This window comes from Lepidochelys kempii, chromosome 3, assembly GCF_965140285.1.
Source record: "Lepidochelys kempii isolate rLepKem1 chromosome 3, rLepKem1.hap1, whole genome shotgun sequence".
Classification (NCBI taxonomy): Eukaryota; Metazoa; Chordata; order Testudines; family Cheloniidae; genus Lepidochelys; species Lepidochelys kempii.
In genome coordinates this window covers 211,088,687-211,112,135 of record NC_136382.1, presented here as the reverse complement: position 1 = coordinate 211,112,135, position 23,449 = coordinate 211,088,687, and the positions used below count along the sequence as shown (strand labels likewise).

At 50.0% G+C, this 23,449-nt stretch overlaps 1 protein-coding gene across 9 annotated transcripts in view; it reads left to right on the top strand.

Annotated features, from left to right (window-relative positions):
- The window catches only part of NINL (ninein like), a 76,904-nt gene that overhangs the window by 30,181 nt on the left and 23,274 nt on the right, over positions 1 to 23,449 (top strand). For 6 of the 9 annotated variants that reach the window (XM_078852386.1, XM_073339959.2, XM_073339960.2 and 3 more), the window contains 11 exons: positions 1,946 to 2,121; positions 4,464 to 4,530; positions 5,373 to 5,563; positions 6,717 to 6,869; positions 9,762 to 9,929; positions 11,015 to 11,151; positions 11,361 to 11,501; positions 12,829 to 13,003; positions 17,964 to 18,074; positions 19,120 to 19,209; positions 22,168 to 22,300. In XM_078852386.1, coding sequence (XP_078708512.1) covers positions 1,946 to 2,121; positions 4,464 to 4,530; positions 5,373 to 5,563; positions 6,717 to 6,869; positions 9,762 to 9,929; positions 11,015 to 11,151; positions 11,361 to 11,501; positions 12,829 to 13,003; positions 17,964 to 18,074; positions 19,120 to 19,209; positions 22,168 to 22,300 — 1,542 coding nt within the window. The remainder of the gene's footprint in view (positions 1 to 1,945; positions 2,122 to 4,463; positions 4,531 to 5,372; positions 5,564 to 6,716; positions 6,870 to 9,761; positions 9,930 to 11,014; positions 11,152 to 11,360; positions 11,502 to 12,828; positions 13,004 to 17,963; positions 18,075 to 19,119; positions 19,210 to 22,167; positions 22,301 to 23,449) is intronic. The other 3 variants (XM_078852387.1, XM_078852388.1, XM_078852389.1) reach the window with 3 other exon arrangements.

Genomic DNA, 23,449 nt, shown 5'->3' with positions numbered 1-23,449 from the left:
TCTCTCTGTGCCCCAGTTCCCTGTCTGTAAGACGGGGATCACAGCACTGCCCTACCTCCCCGGGGTGCTGAGGGTAAATACATTGAACACTGCGAGGTGCTCAGATACCACACTAGGTCCTTCCTAGATCTTAAGGGACCACTGTGATCATCTAGTCTGACTGGATTTGTCTAGCTTCAACTTCTAGCTGGTGGAGCTTGTTAGACCTTTGTCTTCTAGACTGAATATCCCTTTTATTATCCAATTTCTGATCCCCAGGTGGGATCTGAATGATCATGTCACCCCTAACTTCTGTCTTTGATAAGCCAAGTAGATTGAGCTTCCTGAGTCTTTCACTAAAAGATTGGAAAACATGCCTTATAATTGTTGTCAGGGCTCTCCTCTGAACTCTCTCCAATTCATCAGCATCCTTCTTGAATTATGGATGCCACAGCAGCCTAGTAGAGGTTGCACCAGTGCCCAAGACAGAGGCAATGGGACCAGATCAGTACCTAAGATAGGCAGTTTTTTAATTGTTTGTTATGCTTTGTGGCCGGGTGGGGTGTGAATTTTGCACTGAGTGACTTGGCAACTTCAGCAAAGTGAGGGCTAGCAACAAAAGGGTTAATTCAGGATTGTTAAATCCCACTCATAGCTTCAGTATTGGGCTCTTCCAGACAAATAGCCTCTGTCGGTAACTGGCCACCTGCCCAGGTGTGTCCTTTCTGGGGTGGCCAGGGATGCAGCAGGGTAACGGAAGATTCACAACTTCAGCTGTACGTGTCACATTAGCATGCCCAGATATTCCTCATTTTGTCTCATTGAGGCAGGACTGGACGTACACCGTCCCATACACTTGTACAGTGGGCAACGGGCCCACGGTGTGTGAGACTGGTGGAGCACAGCAGGACATGAGCTTTGATGCTCTCCCAACCAGCGCATTATAGCTAGGATTGTTTAGAATGGGGGAAAAGGTTATGTCTAGAAGCGGTGGGCTGGAGGCAGGAATCGCTGGGGGCAGTTGTCTGGCCTGTGTTAGTTAGACAGAAGGTCAGACTAGATGGTCACATTGGTCCCTTCGGGCCTGCGAATCTCTGGATCACTTGATCCTTCAAACACTGGAATACTCTTGTAATAGGGCCGGGAGAATGGCCTCAGGGGTAGGGCACAGAACTGGGGAGATAGGCTTCAGTTCCCAGCTCTGCCCCAAACTTCCTGCATGACCTTGGGCCAGTCGCTTAATCTACCCTGTGCTTCACTTCTCCCTTTGACAGGTGGGGACTGTCCTTCCCTACCTCGCCGGGTGCTGTCCAAAAAAAACCATTGTGAAGCTTTTGGGCGGGCAGTGGTGAGGGCTAAGTGCGGGCCAGAAGGCTAGAATACTGCAGCACGCAAGCACGGCTGGAGTTCAGCAAATATCAGCCGCTACAATTTGCTTCTTGCGCGCCCTGCACCGTGGCTGCCTCTGGTCACACCACGTACCGAGGTTTGAGTTTGCTACCTGCTTATGTGACAACAAGTGGTCCTTTGGCTCAGGCAATAGACACCTGTTTTAAGATCCTGAGGTCCCAGGTTTGGTCCCTGCACATGATGATGTGATCAGGGACACCATTACTCAAAGCTCATTGCTGCTTAAATAAGAGCGGAAAAGGGGAACTCTTTCTGTTTACTTGGTACGCGTGTGAATCCTAATGCGGGAGAAGGCAGAGTGAGTCACTCTTCAGACTGGCCGTTCTCTCTGTGGGTCTGTGATTTGTGTGTCCAAATAGAAAGCTATTTGGCCTTTAGAGAGAGCAAGGGAGCAATGCTGTGGTTCCGCAGTGAAAGTCACTGTGCTAGGAGCTCTGTGTATTCTCAGTCTGAGCAGCACGGTCTTTTTTGGTTTTAAATAAGCAGCAGAGTTTGAAAAGAAATTTTTCTAGACATCTGTGTGTCCCAGACTGCGATTGATTTTTTTCCCACCTAGCTGTCCCAGATGATGTCAAGCCCAAGTACGTGAATGGGGCTAAGTGGTATGGCCGCTGGACGAAGCCAGAGCTCCAAGAAACCGAGGTGGAAACCACCAAGTATTTACAAGATCAGCAAGTTAAAGCCAGTGTGAAAAGTCAGCTGAGACGCTCGGCATCTCTGGAGAGTGCGGAGGTAGGAATGACTCATTCCCCCGCTCCTTGGAGCAGGCTGGCCAGATTTAACTCAGCCTTCTTGCTTGATTGCAAGTAATGTTTAAACAGAAGGCCGCATTCATGGTGGTCTAACCTGTTCTGAATGGTTACCTGTGGCAATCCTTAAGAAGTGCCGATCTGCACTGGGCATGGATTACAAAGCCCAGTGCTAGAGCGGGTCGTAGAAAGAATGCTGCACAGGTACCAGGCAGAGTTGATACAGGTGCCATTTGGACATTGGTGGGGCACCCTGGGAGCCTATTGTGCATGGCAGAGTCTGCACACGGTCCCTGTCCCCCAGAGCCTGCAGCCAGACAGCAGTACCGTACCCCTGGTTTTGGTCACCCCTATGGTTACCAAATTCTGGTTACCCCTGTGGGAAGAGATTCCCCCTTTTGTACAATGAATTAAATGGAAGGAAATAAAATTTATTGGAAAAAAATTTCCTCGATTCATGAAGTGCCCCAGCTGGAAAGATAATGGACAAAAGTCAGGGACATTCCAACTTGGCTGCCTCGCTGCGCCCTACCCCACGTCCATAGAAGTCACAGGGCACTGGAGTGGAGCTCAGGTCCCTTCCACTCTCAGGGCCTCCGTTTTCCCTCCCGCCCCTCTCCTGTCCCTGTAGGATGTCAGCTGTTCGGGGCAAAGGCTGTCTCTCGCTACCTACCTACTCCAATGGTGCCCTAAAGGTGCTTCTGTGATACAAATAACAATTCAAGCAAGAGCAGGCCACTCTGTAAGAGCTATTAACGGGGGTTCTAAGTGAGTTAAACTATCGTACCTAGGACCCCCCTATGGACGTTGTGCTTCAAAACCCATTTAATGGACAGTAGCTTTGCCCCTCTTTGTGGGACAGGAGGATCGGCATGGGGTTGAGAATGCGGGTTGTCATTGCTTGTGCTGTCTCCAGGGAGAGCTCTGGTTAATGAAAAACAGACGATGAGTCAACTGGATGCATTATTTTTAAAGAAAATATAAACAGAGTCTAAGAAAAGAAATGTAGATTGCTTATATCATGCTGCTTAGAACATGCTGCTTCACGAGACCGTTCTCTCTTAAAATAAAAATACAGGGCAAGGAGAACGTGAACAAATTCATCCTTGGACAGAAAACTATTTTGAGAGAAAACAAATGTTACCCTCCCCCATGGCTGAGTGGGCAGAGCAGCTCCCCTGCTGGTCCAAAAATGCAGCTCCATGGCTTGGCCCCAGTCCTGCAGGCTGCCCTGCATGGGTGGATCCCTGCACACAGTGCCTCTCCCTCCCCCCGGCCCCGAGCCCTGCTGGGGGCAGACTCAGGGCCCTTTGCTTAGTTGTTTTGCTCTGGTGTCTGATTTCCTTTTAGCAGAATGGTTTTGTTCTTTGTTGTTACATTCTTCACGTCCCACTGTTACATCTGCCATTCTTGTAAGTTGCCTTAACAATTTTTTTAAGTTTAAAAAAAAAAGAAAGACAGATCAGCAGAGACTGGCTTGTGTGTAGGGAAAAAACGATTGACGGCTTTTCAAAGAGCATTCATCGAACACTACTTTCTTTTAAAATGCCCCTGTGTGTTCCCCTCTGTCTTACCCCACGGGAACCAAGTGACCAGTCATTTGTGAACCCGTCCCAGGGCACCTTAACAGACAAAGAGTTGCCCAGTGGTTACGTGCTGCTGGGACTTGGGAGACCCAGGTTCAATTCCCAGCTCTGTTGCAGACTCCTGGTGTGACCTTGGGCCAGGCACTTACCCTCTCTGTGCCTCAGTTCCCATCCATACAAGGAGGATCATCACCCTGCCCCAGGGTGATGAGGATAAACACATTAAAGGCTGGATGCTGTAGCGATGGGGCCATATAAGCACCTAGGAAAGACAAATAATATAGGGCTGGCTCTTCAGAGGTCTGGTGCTCAGTCCTTCTGAAAATCAGACTTGTCTTTAATGTCTCTTGAAATGCGCTCCCAATAATTGAGTCCAAAAATTACTAGTTGCTCTTGATAATCTTGTCCAGAGGTTGTAGAACTGGTCAGTGTAACATCCTTTATTACTGGATAAGTAACACAAAACAGTGAGTTAATAACCTGATCTTTCTTTGGTGAATGTGTAGGGTTGTGGAATTATGATGTTACAGATAAATTATAATCAAGACTTTGTATATTAAATGTACAGCTAAAAATAAGATGAACGATCATTTTGTATTTGATAATAGGGATTTTAAATGGTTGACTGTCTCTGATGACTCATGTCAGCCCTTTTCACTTACCCTAAATCACAAACCATTATTCCACCCACCAGAATTTCTCTGTGATACTTAATCCTGTTCATACATTGTTTCTGCAGAGCCTTAAATCAGATGAAGAAGTGGAAAGTGCTAAAGAACCACAGAATGAAATGTTCCCGGCACAAGGTAGAAAATCAGTGCTCCTCTGTGTAAAATGCTTTTGGGGTTAACAGGCTTTCTGAATGTTTATGGCCCAGATCCTTTGTGACTAGAAATCCAGTTATGCCAGCTGAAGAGCTGACCCTACGTTTTATTCCCGTCCCTCAGGAAGATCTGTTGGGGGGGCTCCTTTTTGCAGCATTGGTTTAGAAAAGATGAACATCATACTTTCCTTGTAGACACAACTCTGTTCGAGGTGATGCTGTGGTGATCTGAAGTGCAGTGAGCTTTGCCAGGCTTCAATTCTTCCTACAGCTGCCCTATTAATCTTCTAAAAATATCCAAGATGAACTCCTGCTATTTAATTAGGGAGCCCAGAATCGATGAGAAATGAGGATCTCTCTAATTAAGGTTATGACACCTTTCTAGTCTAATCCAAAATTTAATCCCAATCACCTCTTAGCTTCAATATCTTTGGTGCTCCCAACAATACATGTGATCTGTGGCCAGAGAATTTTCTTTGGCAAAGTTTGGAGTTGAATCAGAAGCATCTGATTTAAGATCCCTGATAAGAAATTTGTAGGTTTTAAAAAATAAATGCTCTCCCTATAAACACACCTGATCTTTAGAATATAGGGTCCTAAGGACGAAGCTTTTCTTTGCCAAAAATTGAGGTTTTAAAATAGTGCCATGGAACAGTACTTAGAGGGCCCCGTCTAGCTCCCATTGATGTCAGGGGAGACGCTCCCGTTGAGTACAGTGGGAGTTGAGTCAGACCTGTAGTGAGCTCTTCCTGGTGGGCCCACGTACTCATTAGGAACAGTAGTATCTCTCTGTTAGTGTAACTGATACATGGTTAATAATTTTAGGCCAAACGGGCACCTGGAATCCTGACCTATTTGACAGCCCCCGGCAGACAGACAGCCCTTGCTTTGATATGACAGAGGGTCAGATTCGGGGCATCTGGGAAGAACTGGATATAGGGAACACCGGCTACCTCAGCAAGTGCGAGCTGGCGACGGTCTGTAAGAATATTGGGCTCAAAGAGCTGGAGCAGGAGGTGAGTTGGGGGTGGCATGGAAATGAGTCCATTGGGAAGGCAACCTGGTTAGTAAAAGCACATAGTCAGGGTAAATGGCTTTCAGAAATAAATCGTGACGTCTTCAGACGCTTGCAAATATGCTTCAAGAACATAGCCAGATCCTTAGCTGGTGTCAGTCAGTGCAGCTCCATTCATCTCGGTGGAGCTGTCTTGACTAGCTGAGGATCTGGTCTGTAATATGTATGAAGCAATTAACAGTAGCCTCTTTGAACCCAAAACCTGAATTCAGTACTGATTTCTAGCCAGCCTTGTGGCACACAGGGCATGTCTCTCATACAGTGCTGCAGTGACGCAGCTGCACCAGGGTAGCACTTTAGGGAAGACACTACTAACTCCCGGGAGAACTTCTCTCGTTGGCGTAGGTAAGTCCTTTGCACGAGCGGTGGCAGCTCTGTCGACAGGATTTTTCAATCCCTGAGTGACGTAGTTACGCTAAGGTAAGTTTGTGGTGTGAGCTTGGCCTGACACTTCTGCATAATCTGATACATTTACATCTGTGGGAAAAGACTATTTAATTAGCCAATTAGCAGTGCACCCTCTGCTCAGTTCAGCCCCAGTCCTGCAGTGTGGTCCACACCGGCAGACCCCTGCATGCGCATGGACACCCGATGAAGTCAATACCACATTGTCACAAATTCTTCTCTCTCCTGGGTATATAAACTAATATGAGATGGAATCAACCTACAGTTGTCCCAGCCCAATGGCTACATGGGGATTGTAGCTAAAGCACTGGAAGTTGGGAAATCTAGGTTCTAGTCTTAGTTCGGTGAAGTAGCTGGTTTGCAGAGCTGAGCTCGCATTCCCCAAGTGCATTTGTAAATACAGTGCGATGACCTGTGTCTGGTGTGTATTGTTTTTATCCCTAATTGGAGCAACTGATGCGGACTGCGTGTATCTACATGGAGTCACTACATGCCTTTGTATTTACTGGAGTTTCTCTTTTGGTGTGGAGAGGTGGAAGGGTTCATTCTTGTTTATTGTCGATTCTGTTCGTTATGTAAAAACAATAGGGAACTTTAAAAAAAAAGATGTTGGTTTCCAGTGAATGAGTCTGGGATCTTGCATGTGGCTGATGTTTCTGCTAACATTTTCCCCCAATGGTTTTCTGCAGGAACTAGAAGATTTATTTCGTAGGCTGGACAGAGATGGAGATGGCAGGGTGAGCTTTCAGGAGTTCGAGCTTGGCTTGTCCAGCCATGGGCCTGTTTCTTTTCCTGTTTTTTCCACGCCTGTCAAACAGCCCAGACAGCTGCCAGATCACCAGGTGAGTCCGAGGCAGGACTCCCAAGAGTCCTGGATATAACTCCGAATGTCAGGCCTGGCTAAAGAGCCTGGGAGCCAGTGGAAAGACTCCCATTGACTTCCCTGGGGTCTGGATCAAGCACATTCTAGTGCCTGACAAAACACAGTGCTCTGCGTCAGATGCTTTCTGAGCAGAATTCCCAGGGAGGCTCAGCTACCAGTGTAGAAGGATTTGCCCCTCTCCCCTGCAAAGAGGGGCACCCTGACTGATGTTTTACTGCTTACAGCTCCTCCTGGTCCCTGGGAAGCAGAGCTAGCCAGAGCCTGTGCACTCCAGCCACACCCCTTCCTGTTTTGGCTGTGCCCTCACTCAGGTGTCCCCTGCTGACATGTCCCTTGTGCTGCAGGCTGGGAGTGGGGCTGGCACAGAGCCCTTATGCCAGTTCTGCACCAGGTGGGGCAGTCCTCTGCGAGGGTGCATTCTGGAGATGGGGGCTTTAAGGCCTCTTACACTGCCAGACTGACATCACGGGGCCCGAGTGTAACAGCCTCAGGCCTCCTGAGCATCAGGACAGGTTGTGTCCAGCCTGGTGATGATGGGAAGGGCGGCGTCTGGCACCCCCTTCACGCCCCACCTTTGTGCACCAACCCAGGCGGAGCACAGTTCCCGCTGTGCATCCCCACATGTCTAACTAAATCACTGTCCCGAAGGGCGTGCCCTAAAAACACACACGCTGCACGGCATGGCGGGGCTAGGACTGGTGTTGGAGCGTCGCTCCCGAGTGTCCAGACTCCGCGTGAGTTTTAACTGTGCTGTCTGCGTATTTCAGTAGCGCTGTTCTCCTCCTACCTGTCATGGGAGCAGTCTGTGAGCTGAGGGATCCACATGTTGTTTATGGCCTAGTTAAGTCAGTGGGTGGCTGGTACAGTCTCTCTCACACGCACAATCTCTTGCTTCCCCTGGCACACCAGCGCTGTCACTGCTGTGAGAGGAGTCTGGATTTTCAGGTAGTTCGTGCTGTCAAGCTTTGTTCCCAGCTGCTAAAGAGGCTGGTCCTGGGCCAAGGAATGCAGCTTTCGTTCAGCATCGAAGAGGCCCTTTGCAGTTGCTGGGTTTTGCTGATGCTTGGCTCTTCAGAGATCTCTAGGGGCTAGTCTGCACGGGCAACGCCAACGTGCTGCTGCTCTCCCAGCAGTCTAAAAACACCTCCTCCCTGGGGGGCCCAGCTACCAGCGCTGGGCCTGCGTAGCTGCCCAGATACTCCACGCCGGCGCCAGGGGTGCTTCGTGCAGACGCGGCCTACTAGCCCGCCGGAGACCCCGGATACGTACTCGAATTGCTAGGCCACGCTGCAGTCTCTCTGCTGGTGCGTCTTTGTGCTGTTGTTACTCACCCTATGCCTGCCTGGGCCACAGTCACATTGTCGCTTGCAGTGTGGACACAGTGAGAGGCTCATGTAACTGCCTCCTGTCTGGCCGGAGAGAGGAGGGAAACCCTATGCCGCTGGAATGAAGAAATACTGCTCTAATCATAATGTCAGCTTCAGGACTGTGGGCCGCCCTGCCCTTGTGTTGACTCTGGATATGTCTACACCGCAATCCGAGGTGTGACTGCAGCACCTGGAGGCGCACCCGCGCTAGCCTTGATTCAGGTAATAACAGCAGCGAAGCTTTTTGCATACAAACACAAGGGTCCCAGCGCGATTGCGCGGCCCATGCAGCAACTTCCCTGCTGCTGCTGTTCAAACTAGATCAGGTGTGTCTCCATGTGCTACGGGCGTAACCTCCTTGGGAGATCATCTCGCTGGAGCATGGAAATCGGCGCAATCAATGTTTTCTTACTATAATAGCAATAAATATTAGCAATAAACACTCGGTGCTTTTCATTCCCAAGGATCTCCAAGTGCTCAGAAACTAACCGTAGCACTAAAATGCAGCTACTTCTAGTCTGGAAACAGTCAACGGGCCCACTACGTAACCGTGGGGGAAGGAGACCAGAGGAAACCATTACTCTTTCCAAATAGGCCATGAGATCTTTTGGCTGAGGATTTCACTGGGGATTTCAGGGGACGGCCTGAGGAGTGAGGCACTACTCAGCAGGAGTAAGAGTATCAGAATCTGGCCCTAGGTGTGCCCTTTTAGCCATGCTCTTTGTAGCTTACCCCAAGATGTTCTCGGCTCTGCAGGGACGTCCTGGCTATCAGAATCCAGTCCTTGGAGTAAATTGCACTGAGCTTAATTTGTCTGCCTCACATGTGCAGGGGGCTGGGTTGACCCATCAGGATCTGAACCTAGTTTTGGGGTTGTTCCATCACTCCCACACCAAACGAGTTCCACTTTATCTAGCGACTGACACTTCCAAAGTGCTCTGCCAAACAGACCCAGCTGATTCTGCCCAAGACTTTGTGGTACAGGTCGGTATCGTGATGCTCTGCTACATCTGGGGAACTGACATACACACAGCTAAGGGCCAGAATTTCAAAAGTGGCCTCTAATTTTGTAGGGTTGGGTGCCCAGCTTCAGACCCCTCCACGTGACTTCCAAGAGATTCAGAGCAGCCCCAGCTCCCCCAGAGTTCATTGAGACATGCTGAGCATCCACAGCTCCAAAATTCAAGCTCTTGGTGTCCAAAGCTGAGCGTTCAGGAATCGGCGAACCCAGAAGGGGAGGGCGTTCTGGAGAATTTGAGCCTAGGTGGTTTGCCCAAGATTCTGTATCAATGTTACGGCAGCACTGGGATTGAACTCGGGGCTTCCTGGCTCCGAGCGCCTAGATCCTGCTGCTTCTTAGCTCAGAGTGTTTCCGTCTTCTCCAGTATTTATTACATGCCAGCAGTCTGTTTGCAGGACTGAAGTGTGTGTTCTTGATGCCTCAAAATGCCTTGCTCAGCTGACTCATCTCAGTTGATTTCCAGGCTTCCGAGGAGAATGGGCTTAGAATTGCTACTCCGTTGTTACTGTCCAGCTACGAGTGTCTGCGTCCCTTCTCCTGCATCAATGACGGCAGCGGCTTTGCGAGTCCTGCACAGATCCTCTCCATCTGGGCCCAGGAAGGAGTTGAAAACTGCAAGGAGATTCTCAAGGTTTTACAGATTACTTTATTGATTGATTTTAGAATTGCTTTTCCGTGTTACTGCGAGCCCTCTAGCTTCCTGCTTATGGGGAATGGAGGAGGGATGGCAGATGCCAGATTTGCATGGGGATTTCTATCATCTGTAGCCAAGGGGTAACTATCTGAGCACTTCCTTATGATGGGCCACCAGCCTGGGAACCGAGGGGCACGGTCTGTACTCAGGGGCATAACACTTTTGAGATGTAATTTCTTGTTCCCTGTCCTATATCACCATCCCTGTCTCACTCCAACAGAGAGGCAAGTAATTCAGCTTAAAACATTACTGTAGGAGTCACTACTATCGGTGTCTCTTGTCTTGTACTTAGATTATCAGCATCTTGGGACAGGGACTGTTGCTCTGTTTTGTGTTTGTACAGTGCCTGGCACAGTGGGATCCTGGTCCGTGCCTTCTAGCCACAGCCACAAAACAAGTAATGTAATAGCAATAATAAAGATGTGCAAAGCTCTCTTTTCTATTCCCTCGTCCAGTTGCTCATGATTTGCTGAAATGTGGGCAGACATTGTTCGGTTTTAGGACTGCCTGTCCTGGGCTATGATCCGTTCCGCATCGCATATTTCTCGTGCTGCTTTGAGCAACCTGACGATGATTGGGGTTGTGAACAACAGCAACCTCCTGCTGCTGTTCGTGTTCCAAATAAACGTCAGCCTTTGCCCGGTTCGTGATGAAGAGGCCGGGTCCCGGCATCTACAGGGCTGGGTTCTTGAGCCAGTGATCTAGTGCACAGCAAGCGCTATTCAGTAAATGTTCTCTGTCAGACCTGCTCTGCGGTATCCGCTGTGTGCACGTAGGAGAGGAAGGATGGCTCAGTGGTTAGTATGCTAACCTGGGACTTGAGAGAGCCAATTCCTTTCTCTCCTGCAGACACTTTGTGTGACCTGGGGCAAGTCACTTAGCGTCTCTGCTCCCCATCGGTGAACACAGGGGAAGTGCTATTTTAGGTTGCGAGGCGCTCAGGTGCTCTGGTAATGAGGGGGTGGGAGGCATTGCGTACCTGAGAGAGAGAACTTCAGGGGGCTGTTCTTGAATTTTTGCAGAGTCTGGATTTCAGCCTGGAGGAGAAAGTGAGCCTGGCGGAGCTGGCTGTGGCCTTTGACAATGAGCTGATGGTTTCCAAGAGTGGAGTCCAGCATGCGGCCTTTGCTTCCTACAAACATGAGCTGAACTACCTAGAGTAAGGCGTCTGCTCTTCCCTGCCCTGCTTGGCGGGGTCTCTGTACTAGAGCCGACAAAGGCTCTTATTTGTTTTGGTCTCAGGCCAGGTGAGACGTGTGCCGGACGTAACTGTGTGTGGGCACTCGTGGGCTCCTCTGAGGGGGTGCTTCTCTCCGGACGCCGGGAAGCCTTTGTCATACTGTCAGCATCATCTGCCTGTCCTTGCAGGGCCCAGGTGGAGCAGGTTTCCAGGGAGCGAGACAAGGCAAGGCTGGACTTGGAGAAGGCGGAGAAACTAAACCTGCAGCTCGTTAAGGAAGTGGATGATCATCATGAGGCCATGGAGCACCACCATGAGAGCAAACTGAAGTATGGGAGAGCAGCCTGTGTGCCTGTATACAATGTCTCCTGTGGATTGGTACACAGACAGCCAGATTCTCTGTCTGTGTGACCTGGGTGCAGCTCCACTGATCCACTCACTTCAGCGGAGCTTTGCCCATTTACACCAGGTGTGGGTCTGGTGCTCACGGATTTCAGCATTAGCAAGTAACCTGCATGTCTTACGGTATGCATGGTGTGCAGCCCCATTGTGAAGTCGAATGCTGCCATTAGGCTACAAAGATTTGAATAAGTTTCCAGCAATGTGACTGATATTGACCAAAAACTCACAAGAGTTTGAGCACTTCCCCTTTATAGACTTTAAGGCCAGAAGGGACCATCATGATCATCTAGGCTGACCTCCTGCACATCGCAGGCTACAGAACCTTCCCCACCCACTCCTGTAATAGACCCATAACCTCTGGCTAAGGTACTGATGCCCACAAACCATGGTTTAAAGACTTCAAGTTGCAGAGAATCCACCATTTACACTAGTTTAAACCTACAAGTGACCTATGCTGCAGAGGAAGGTGAAAACCCCCCAGGGTCTCTGGTAATGTGACCTGGGTGAAAATTCCTTCCCAACCCCAAATATGGCGATCAATGACGCTGAGCATGTGGGCAAGACCCACCAGCCTTTGGTATTTGAAGGGAAATATAGGTATTTTCACTCCTGTATCAGAGTGAGTTCCCTATCTGAGGAGGAGCAGAAGTGATGCTCTAATAACGCTTTAATTGGTTGTTTGGTTTTTTTTCAAACTTGAAAATAAAATTCGACTCATTTTCCATGTAGCTAGCCATTTTCTTCCTGTCCTGTTTTTATACACATCTCACACACGCACCCACCCACCCACCCCAGAACTCTCTCAGTCACACACACACACGTTTTGGAGCCAGTTATTAGTGGATGAGAGCAGGGGGAAGTGACCATTTGAAAGACAAGATGCGGGTTTGGATAAGGAGTGGCCTGGGACTCAGGGACCCTGCGAACCCTGGGACAATTCTCTTTTTCAGAAGAGACACTTTAGTCCAACCCAAGTTATTGGGCTCAGTGCCAGGTAACTGAGTGAGGGTTTCTGCACTACAGGACGTCAGACTAGATGACCTAATTGTCCCTTCTGGCCTTAAAATCTATGACAATGCCGAGGGTGGGACTTGCCACAGCATCTATGTGACTTGGGAGCACAAGTGCTTTGAAAGCCTGAGAGAATTGTGCTCCCAAGTCACGTAAGAGCCTTTGGGAAATCTCAGTCTTCACAGTCACTTGCCCATGGTGGCTTTCTGCTGGACACTGAGCAGGGATGCTTGTCTGTTGCAGAGATCTGGAGCAAGACTATCGAGGGAAGCTGAGCATTATTAAATCTGACGTGGAGACAGACCGAGCGCTCCTCTTGCAACAAGTGACTGATCAGCAAACCAAACTGGAAGTGGATATAAAACTCCTCCAAGGCGAAAAGACCAGCCTGAGGGAGAAGCTGACCTTAGCAGTACAGGTGAAGCCACTACCCTGGGAGCCTATCGCTGCAAGGGGGTGCCCGATGTGCAGTCTGTGGTGTTCCTGCCGGATTGATGGGAGAGGCCGGGAGCCAGGCTAACATGGAAAACCCTCCTGTCTGAAATCAAACTTTTTGCTGCGGGAACTGTAACCTTTTTAAATAGGACAGAGGAGGTAGAAACACACACCCGGCAACATGCTCATATCACCTAGAAACAAACCCCTCCCCGCGAAACAGAACACTGCCCACACACCTCCCTCCTGGGGAGAGGATGAGAGAGGCAAGCCACACGTGACAGACCTTCGCCATGAATAAGAGTCCATAGAGAACAGAGTAGTGTTTAAAAGCAAGAAATCATGGGTTTTCTTCTTCACATCTCCTGATCAGGGTCTTACATTAGCCCAGCCCTCCCCTGAAAACATTATTGGAAGGTTATAGAACAGAAAAAGGGATTCTCCCATTAAGTTAGCAGCTCTTTCCATAAGGTAAGCGACCACCGCACCGCGTGGCTGTGCTCGGCCATGCTGATGGAGCTGTGTGTTGTGGGCAGAAACACGCTCCAGAAGAATTGCCCAAACTGGCTAGCTGCATTATGGATTGGAGTGTGCGTTTGTGAAGCATCAGGGAATATAACAGTAGGTCATTGCTTCCAGGCTCTGATGGCTTGGCTCTCTGCCATCCCATGTTCCTGCCTTAAAGCTCAGGAGGGAAACCCACTGGGATGTTAATGGTCCCTGTTGCGGGTCAGGCACACCCAGTCCCCTCCCGGGGTGGGGCACGAGTCTTGATGGGCCTGCGGTCATGCCTGTGCACCCCTGGCTCAGGACTGTGCGGCCTAGCAGTCAAAGTCAATAACTGCCCCCAGGCTCGGGGCAGAGTCAGTCATTGTCAGGATGGGCCACCACCTCAGGGGGAGCAGCAGCCAGGATAGGAGGACCTGGGCCCTCCCTCTCCACCGGGTCCCAATCCAGGGCTGTGTCGGTGGCAGGGTTGCCTGCCACCAGCTCGGCAGGGATCCGGCCAAAACACGCCAAACTAACCTCTGGTTGTCCAACCAACTCCCCGCAAAGACTCCCTGGGTTACTTCCTACCCACTTCTACGCATCTTGTGGCTTCCTAGTTCCCCCAGTTCCTTCTCCCTCTGTAACATCCAGCGCCTGGGGGTTGAGGGTTGCTATCAGTTGGCTGGCCTCCACGTCGTGGAGTGCCCACGGACCTTCATCAGGGGCCAGCAGCATACCTCCTTCCCCTATGGTGGTCTGCCCAGACTGAGCCAGGCTGCTCCCTTTTATACTGGTGTTGCACTTCGAGCATGCCTAGTAGGGCCGTGGGGGTGTGGTTTCCTCAGCCCACAGTGAGGGGTTAACCCCTGCAGTCCCAGTGCAGGGCATGCATGCCCCTTCACAGTCCCCTATTGCCTGAGATTACATCTTTGAATAGATTCATTTAGGATACTTAACAGGTTTAACAAGCACCTAATGTAACCTATTCCATGGCTGCTTTAGTCTGGGGTTTGTCCAGTCCATCACAAGTCCTTTTTTTTTTAATTTTCAGTGTAATCTCTGCCTCTTTCCCTCCCCTCCCCCCGCATGGCCAACAGATCAGAACCAGGCTGGCCTTTGTGGGCCCAGCTGTTTTACAGAGACAGACCCCGCTGCTGCAAACACTTTGGCTTGTAACTGTGTGCACTTACGTGTGAGTACAGCACCTAAAATGATGGGGCTCTGATTCCTTGATTGGGGCCTCCGGGCGCCACCACACTAGCTGCAGCGAAGTCGTGAGTGTGTGCAGAATCCTGCCCTTAATGATCCTGATGGACGCCCCATCCTTTGAAAGCTATTTGTGCAGAGTGGACGTCATTCTCAAACCTTCCCCCTAGTTCAGCTACAACTCCTTGTGCAGGAGTCACTGGGCGAGACTCTCCGGCCGGTGAAACTAGGGGATCATGACTGTGTCTGCTGGCCTGAAAATCTGTGAGTCAAAAAAAAAGTTTGATTTTTTTTTTCAAAAAGTCAATGGAAATATTTTTTACATTTTTTTAATATATAAAAAATTGAATTTTAAATGAAAATATTTGTAAAAAAAATATTTTTCACTAAACAACTCCTCCTCAGACTTCCCACAGAAATCCTGCTCTGAGTTGAAATATGGCCAAGGGAGCCAGCTGAGAACTTTTTCACTGAATAGTTTCCCCTGGGGAAAAAATGCAGTTTTGTCCAAATGAAAATGTTTCAGGGGCATGTCAGTTTTGACAGAAGAAAGTCAAAATGTTTCGGTTTTAGTGTCAGCATTTCATTCGAGAGAGACCAGGTGGGTAAGTTAATCTCTCTTATTGGACCAGCTTCTGTTGGTGAAAGGGACAAGTTAGTCCATGGTTTTTAGAGCCTAGCAGAGTTAAGCATTCAGGCTCCCAGGCTTGTCTTTTGAGGGTGTTGTGCAGGTTTCCTTTGAAGATGAGGACTGAGAGGTCAGCTATAAAGTGATCCCGCTGTGAAAAGTGGTGACCCACGGGTGATAGGGTGTTCTTGTCTTTTGTAATTTTTCTGTGCGGATTCATTTGAGGGCGCAGTGATTGTCTAGTGTCACCCACATAGCTGTCAGGGCATTTGATGTACTGGATGAAGTACACCTCACGTTGTGATAGGCATGTGTGGGACCCATCGATCTTGAAAGGTGTATTCTGAGGGGGTGTTGCTCACTGTAGCAATGGCGATATGTCTGCAGGTTTTGTATCTGTTGTTCCAGCAAGGTCTGGTGCTGCTTTGAGTTGGTGTGTCCTGGTCTGTGAGGAGCTTGCTTCTGATGAGGAGCTTGGAGAGGTTCGGGGGGATGATGTTTGAAGACCAGTGGAGGGTGTTCAGGGAAGATTTCTACAGCCAGACACCCAGATACCACAGAACTTGCTCCAAAGAGAGAGTCCAGGATATGCACTTTCACACACTTAAAACCACCTTCCCTAACCAAGGCTGCCCCACCAGAGAAGTAGATCACATCATGGAACGGGCCGCCCTGGGAGAATAAGTCCAATACAAAATAACGTCTCCACTTCCCGACCACAAACCCTTAGTTGTCACCTGCCACCCCGCACTTGAACCTGTACATGGCATCATCAAACAGTTACAGCTGATATTTGATGGGGAGTACATCCTGAAAGAAATCCCCCACCCCGCCCACAGAAATGTCAGAATTTCCCAGGGAACAGAAATTCCGGCTCCCGACCAGTTCTCGAGGCAAGTGAACTTTCAGGGGGCTAGGTCCTTTGGGGGCTGCTGTGTCAGAAGGGGTGAAGGAAAACTGGGCATTATAATTAAGGCTATGTTTTAGTCACGGGTATTTTTAGTAAAAGTCATGGACAGGTCACAGGCTGTAAACAAAAATTCACGGGCCCGTGACCTGTCCATGACTTTAGATAAAAATACTTGTCCTGAATAAGACATGGGCGGGGGGCGCAGGTGCTCGGGGGAGGGCCGGGGGCAGTCCGGGGGCACCGCGGGTGCTAAGGGAGGTGGCCAGGGACCCCCGCTGGTGCTGGCGGGGGCCGGGGGGATTGGGCCATGGCACGCGGCCCTGGATCCCCGCTGGGGGCAAGGTGGGCCAGGCCATCCAGGAGCTGCAGGGGGGCCATGCCAGTGGGAGCCGAGGAGCCCCCCACCCCAAAGTAAGTGCCCCCCATACTCCCCAACCCCCTGCCCCTAGCCCTAAGCCCCCTCCCACACACCCAAACTGCTGCTTCTGATCCAGGGGCTGCTTGGCTCGGGCAGCCCCTGAGCCAGCACCAACTGCTGCAGAAGTCACGGAAAGTCACAGAATCTGTGACCTCCGGGACAGACTCGCAGCCTTATTTATAATAAGCCTTAATTCTGCCCTGGCTGCCACCGTTCTGCAATTTAGCTCACGACTGTTGCTGATCATGACGTTCCGACTCTCACACACGATGTTCAGCATTCTCATTCCACCCTTCTGCTGGTCGTGCATTCAGTGAAGAGACCCGGCTAGATTTAGCAGCAGTCAGGGGCATCCTGGGTGGCCTTAGCCTCTCTGTGCCAGCATCACTCCGGTTTGCTATAGAGACTTGTGCTGCTCTTTCTGAGACCCCGATCCTGCAAGCTGCTGTGCACATGCATGGCCTGTGTCCCACTGAAGTCAGTGGGGCAGGGTCTCCGGTGCAGGGGTCTCCCTGCGTGGGACAGCTTGCAAAATCTGGGCCTAATTTCTTTGCACCCCTTTAACAACATCCGTTTAGCCGCAGAGCCAGTTAAAGTGGTCCAGTGCCCTTGCTTGGCTGCAGTCATACTGAGATAAGCCCCTTACAGCAGGGCCCACATTAGGGGGCTGCACTGCTTTAACTATTTCTGTCTAAACAGAGAATAACTAAAGTGGCACAAAGTCTGTGTGTTGACCAGGCGTCAGCCCGGCATGCAGAATCCGTGACTATGGGTTACGGACTCTGCCGAGACCGTCCTCATCGCTGTAGTGTTCTAGCAACCGCCAGTCACGCAGTAAGTGACGTAGCAACGCACCTGTCACGGGTGGTTCGTTCCCTCCTCCTCTCCCCGGGGGAGAATTGTGTGGGGAGGAAGGAGAGAATCAGCATGTCCTGTCTGAGGCTACACTGGGAGCTAGGGCTGTGTCTTCCCTCTCACAGAGCTGGCTCAAGCGTAAATAGCCGTGTAGCTGTGATAGCATTGGCAGGAGAGACACAAACCCACCTGAAACCGCTGCCTGGGCCCTGCTGTCGCTATTTACAGGAGCTCAATGGAGTGAGCACACAAGCGGCTATGCCTGGCTCGCAGGGCAGACGTAGCCTAAAACCGCCTTCTCCCTAAATGTGAGCTGCGCTGGAGTAAACTGTGCCGTCATTCAAAGGTGTCCCACAAGGAAGGTGCATGGCGCAGGCATCCTCTAAACATCAGTACAGTGGGCATTAAACAAAGCTCCCTTTCCCCCCTATTTAAAGGAAAACAGGAGGTTACAGAGTGAGGTTACGGCAATAGTTGAAAAGCTGTCGGAGTCAGAGAAACTGGTGTCGAAGCTGCAGAAGGAGCTGGACTTCATGCTGAAAGACAAGGTAACGTTCACTTCTTCAAACAGCACTTTTTCTGGAGCTGCTCCAAAAATGCCTGGTGTTTTATGGGGAAAACGTTTCCTTTTTCCAGAACCCCTCTCACTAAAATGTTCCCTTTTTTGCAATGAAAAACTGAAATTTTTGGCTTTCAAAAATGTTTGTTTGATTATTTTTTTTAATGGAGTTTTCAGAAATGCAAAACTTGCACAGAAATACTTTCTTGTGTCCAAAAACCAGAAAATTTCTACTAAAACGAAACCTTCTGGTTGGAAATTTAATTTTGGTCAGAAAAATAATTTGAGCTCTAACCTTTTCCTCTGTCACTGCGATTGATACAGGAAAGTGGGCAGGGCTTGGAAAATGGACCTGACGCCCGTGAGGCAGTGTGAAAATATCTGTCAAACCACACCCCCTCCCCAGTGGCCTCACTCCCTGCAATTTAATGCTCTACCCTGAGTCATGACCTGTGTTCGTTCTGTACTTTCTTCCCTATCTCAGATCATGGTGGATCTTTCCCTTTCATGTCTTCCGTGTCTGTCTCTTCTTTCCTTGCTCGCCTTTCCTCTCTCTCCCCCTGTGTTGTGTGCTCTGCCGCCGTCTGTTTTCTGACTTCATTCTTCTCTCATTCCCCGCTTCCCCGACCCAAAATGGCTCACTCTTCTTTTGCCCCACCAGTCTCTCCCTGGCACCCAGGGCGTAGATTCCAGACCGAGGACTAAACCTAGTAGCCAAAGGCTGATACAAAATGTGGACTCCCCAGCGTCTTTTGGAAATGGCCTGGTGACCAGCCGACCCCCCTCTCTGGGCTTCTGCTAGCTGCTCAGCTTTCTTAAAAATCAGGTCACTCTGGGCCTGGTCCAAAGCCCACTGAAGTTCCTGGGAGTCTTTCCGTTGATTTAAAGGACTTTGCAGCAGGCTCTTCTGTAGATGCCTAAATATTGACTTTTAGGAGTTTACCTTTAGGTCTTGTAGCACTGTCAGAGGGGTGTTAATTCCTCCTTTTCCTGTGTGTAATGCATTTCTGGGGCTCTCTCTCTCCGTGTTGTAGCTGGGCGTGGTGGATCCACACAGCACAGAGCTGCTCCTTCAGGAAGAACGTTTTGCAGCGATCATAAAAGAATATGAGCTGCAGAGTCGGGTATGTACGGGCAGCGCCGTTCAAGAAAGCTGTTGTGATGACAGTGTGCTCCACGTCCCTGGTAGGGGCGAGGGTTGTGGCGGAGCCGTCCTGGTTCAGAGGTGGTGGAATTGACATGCAGGCTCTGCCCCGTCTTGGCAGAACCCCGCTGGGGAATATTTTGCGGGGCCTCCACACTAGCCCAGCTGGGCGACTCGCACTTCATGGCAGTTCAACACAAGGGTCTTTCAGCCCTCTCTGTTCTGGGTGCATCTTGGGGTGCTTGGGATCATCACCCCCACCCCAAATTTTAAATCCTCTCCTTTCCTAGGCTCCCCTGCTCAATCTGCAGTTTCTGTACCCTAGTTCAGTTCTGCAGCTACATGGGGGCGGGGGGGAATGTTTTCAAAAGTGCCTAAATGCCATTTCCAGCATAGACGGTGGCATGTAGAAGCCTACGTCTCACTGAAAGTCAGTGGCACTCAGGCGCTGACCTCACTGAAAACTTCCCCGTGATCTCAGTCACATCCTGGTCACTGCAGGGTGCAAATGAGTCCTGGAGCACACCCCGTTCGCGTGTGCAAAGGGGGAGGCCCTGCATAGCCCTGAGAGATGAGCACTGAGGCTTAGAATAGCATCTGGCCTCCCACATGGCAGCATGTTCTGTAGTCTGCAGAACCCTGGACCAACCCCGAAATTTTATTTGATCCCATTGTAGGTTAAAGCTGATAAAACACAAATGGAGCAAAAACTTGAGGATAGGTTTTTATAAAACGCCCCCAGTGTCACTAATGATTTCCCGAGAAGGGCTGGCGTGCCCTAAAGATCCCTCAGGGTAGCTGCAAGTTCATCAGAAACCACGGTGATGGGCATGATAGACAAACCTAGGGGCCTGGTTAAATTGATCCCTGGGAGCACAGGTGTTCTGAGGGGTGGGTCTTTTATTTTTCAGGAAACATAACTTTGTTCGAAGCCTTTTTTTAAAAAAGAAAGAAGAATCTATTGAGAAGTATCCGCTGTGTATGCCAGAATTTCATTCCTTTCTTTGTTGACTGGGTGTCTTAAGGGGCTTGCTGTAGCAAGGCAGTGTGTTCTCGTGGATAGAGCACTGGGCTGGTACTCAGACCTGAGTTCAGTTCCCAGCTGTGCCATTGGCCTGCTGGGTGACCTTGGGCAAGTCACTTTGCCTCCCTGTGCCTTGGTTTCCCCATATGAGGACCATGCTCCTGAACTCCTTCGTGAAGAATGTGCTATGGGAGTTACTGGTGAAAAGTGGTAGATAGGAGCTAGGTACTATTATTGTATTCGATTGAGAGTTTATTTCTCACCCTCCTTAGGTCTGGAATGAGCCCTTGCTCAAAGCCCTTTGTGTGGGGCAGTCCCCTAGAGGAGCCGTAGAGAGTCACGATTCCTTCCCTGGCACCCCTTCGCTCCCCAGGGAGTGACTTCCTGCAGCTCTCTCCTCCATGCTGTTTAATTCCCCTGCCTTGTGGGGACCACCCACTGGGACAGCAGAATGCTGTGCCACCCCTTATTCTGGGCTGGGTCTTGGGGCCAACATCTAGCCCTGTTTGTAAACTGAGCAGTAGCTGTAGAAATCGAGAGGGGCTGTTCTTATAGACCATCAAATGATGTCACCTCCCTACGGCCAGTGCAACTGTTACTGTTCCGTGTAGCTGTTGTTAGAAGGTATATTATCAACTCACCTCTTCCTGTTTTTCTTTCCCCAAATCTCACAAAACCCCAACTCCCCCCAATTCGGTGCTAGAGGGTGAAGGTGAGCACTCCTACCTTGTGCATGCATGATTCAGACATTCTTGTTGTGACTTTCACATCCTGCATGGTCTCTTGGCACAGCCTGAAATCTTGGGTGTTTACAAGGATCATTCTCTCAAATGCTTGAGATTATGTTGTTAATTGACTCGTGTATTTTGTATATCGTGACTCACTTAGTCTTTGTAACTGGTTTTCTCTGTGTGTGCTTTGAACATGCCAGATGTCTGCACTTCATGTACACTTGTCACCAGTTTTCCTGTTCCAAAATGCTAACTGTGTAGATTGCAGTGTTGTTGTAGCCGTGTTGGCCCCAGGATATTAGAGAGACAAGGTGTGGGAGGTAATATCTTGTATTGGACCAACGTCTGTTGGTCAGAGAGACAAGCTTTCCAGCTTTCACAGAGCTCTTCTTCAGTAGATTGTTGTCTAAACAACCTTGGTGATACCACCTAGTACAAGGCGCAAGTCAGCAAAAGCACTTTTATGCATCCGATGAAGTGGGCTGTAGCTCACAAAAGCTCATGCTCAAATAAATTGGTTAGTCTCTGAGGTGCCACAAGTCCTCCTTTTCTTTTTGCGAATACAGACTAACACGGCTGCTACTCTGAAAAAAGCGCTTAGCACATACTTAGTTTTGAGCAGGTGCTTACACCCATCCCTATTGAGCGAAGCATTTACACATGGGCTTAAGTCCCATTGAAGTTACAACAGAAGGCAAGTGTGTGCTTAATTTGTTCTCAGTGTGACTTCCGTGAACTGCAACAGGAGAGAGGCTCTGTCTTCTCTGCAGAGTTAGCTCAAGCTAAGTTACTCCTCTAGAGTTGTCCTAGTTCTGGCGAAAGCCAGCCACCATGTGAAATAACACCCACTGGTTCGGCACTTGCTGGTGTGAACTTGGAACGGGGTTCAAGAATCCTGCATCTGGATTGGCTATCACCTGCCTGATTGACAGATGAGGGGGGTTGCCCATTGGTCCATACTGGTGTCGCTATATTACAGAGATCGATTAATGATATGACGTACGCGTATGTCCACGCGCCTCTTGTCCCAGGCTGGCTGACCCAGGGCCTGACTGCGGGAGGGAGGAGCACCCACCGTTTCCACACACCCCCGCCCCGGGAGCTGTGGGCACTTGGCACTTCTGAGGTAGTGCTGTGGCTGGTCTGTGTCGGGTTTAAATGAGATCTGCTGTGTGCCCTGCAGGAGTTACGGGATAAAAACGATGAGCTGCAGACGGAGCTAGAAAGGCTGCATTCCCACCTGCAAGAAAGCCAGTACCGCAGGGCCTGGCGGAAAATGAAGGAGACTAAGCCGGGAGGAAGGCTGCTACCTGCTGGTAACGTTACTGAATTGCAGGGAGGGGGAGACGCTATCCTATGTAAACTCCGTTCGTACAGCAAAAGGTCCATGAAAATTCGAGTTACGCTGAAATTGCCCCATAGTTCAGCACGTTACACTTGGATCTTGCAGCCCATGTGGCGTATAAAATCACTCTGTTTCCTGGCCCTATGGCTGAGTATCAGATAAGCTACAGCAATCCCACTAGAACTAGCTGAGGTCAGGGTGGAGATTGGGATTTACAAAGCTGACCGGGAAACTCCATTGAAACAACCAGGAGTTGTGTGGCTAAATCCCTCTGTTGGCTTTGAAAACCGCAGCTGTACACCGTTTCTCTGACTGTCGGAGCATGAGCCAGGCCACTTCCACAAGCGCTTTGCACAGAGAGCTGCAGGTTCGGATGATGCTGTGCTGGAGGATCGGGCACATAGCTAATGAAAGTTTGCTTACAGGGGGTATAATACTTCAAGGTATGTCTGTACTGCAGTCACAGGGTAGGACTGCAGCGCTCAAGTAGACATGCCCGAGGGAAATAGACTAAAGCTAGTTCGGATCCGGGAGCAGAAGGCAGCATGGAGTAATGGCCTGAGTAATTACCCATGGATCCAGGCAGCTTGCTACGGCTTCACTGCTCTGCTGGCACCACTAGCTGAACCGATGCTAGCTCAGGGATGTCTGTGCGAGCTGCAGTCACCCCCTGTGCTGGCCACGTAGACGCAGCCTCTGGCTGCGACGCACTGGGAGACGGACTGTTCCAGGTAGCACTGTACACTTGGTTTTTTGTTGTGCAGCGAGTTTGGCAGATTGGATTAAAATTCCTTCAAAAGTTTGTTTTTAAAAATAAGCCCTTTTCTAAATGACATGGTGCATTTCACTGTCTCCTTTCCTGCCCCCTCTCCCACCACACCAATGTTCCTCAAAGGCGCTAGACCACGTGGTGAATGGGGGAATCCTGCCAGCTAGCGCTGGACGCGTGAAGTGACTCCCTAAGTGTTTGGTGAGTTAGTTCATGGTCTGATGGACCTCGCTGCCAGGAGAGTCTCTCTCGTCCAGAGGGGCTGGTGCTGGGCAGGGGCTGCTACACCACCTGGCTGGAAGTGGTTTCCATCACATGCAGGGTTTACAGTTTGGTTCAGTGGCTCTCAGC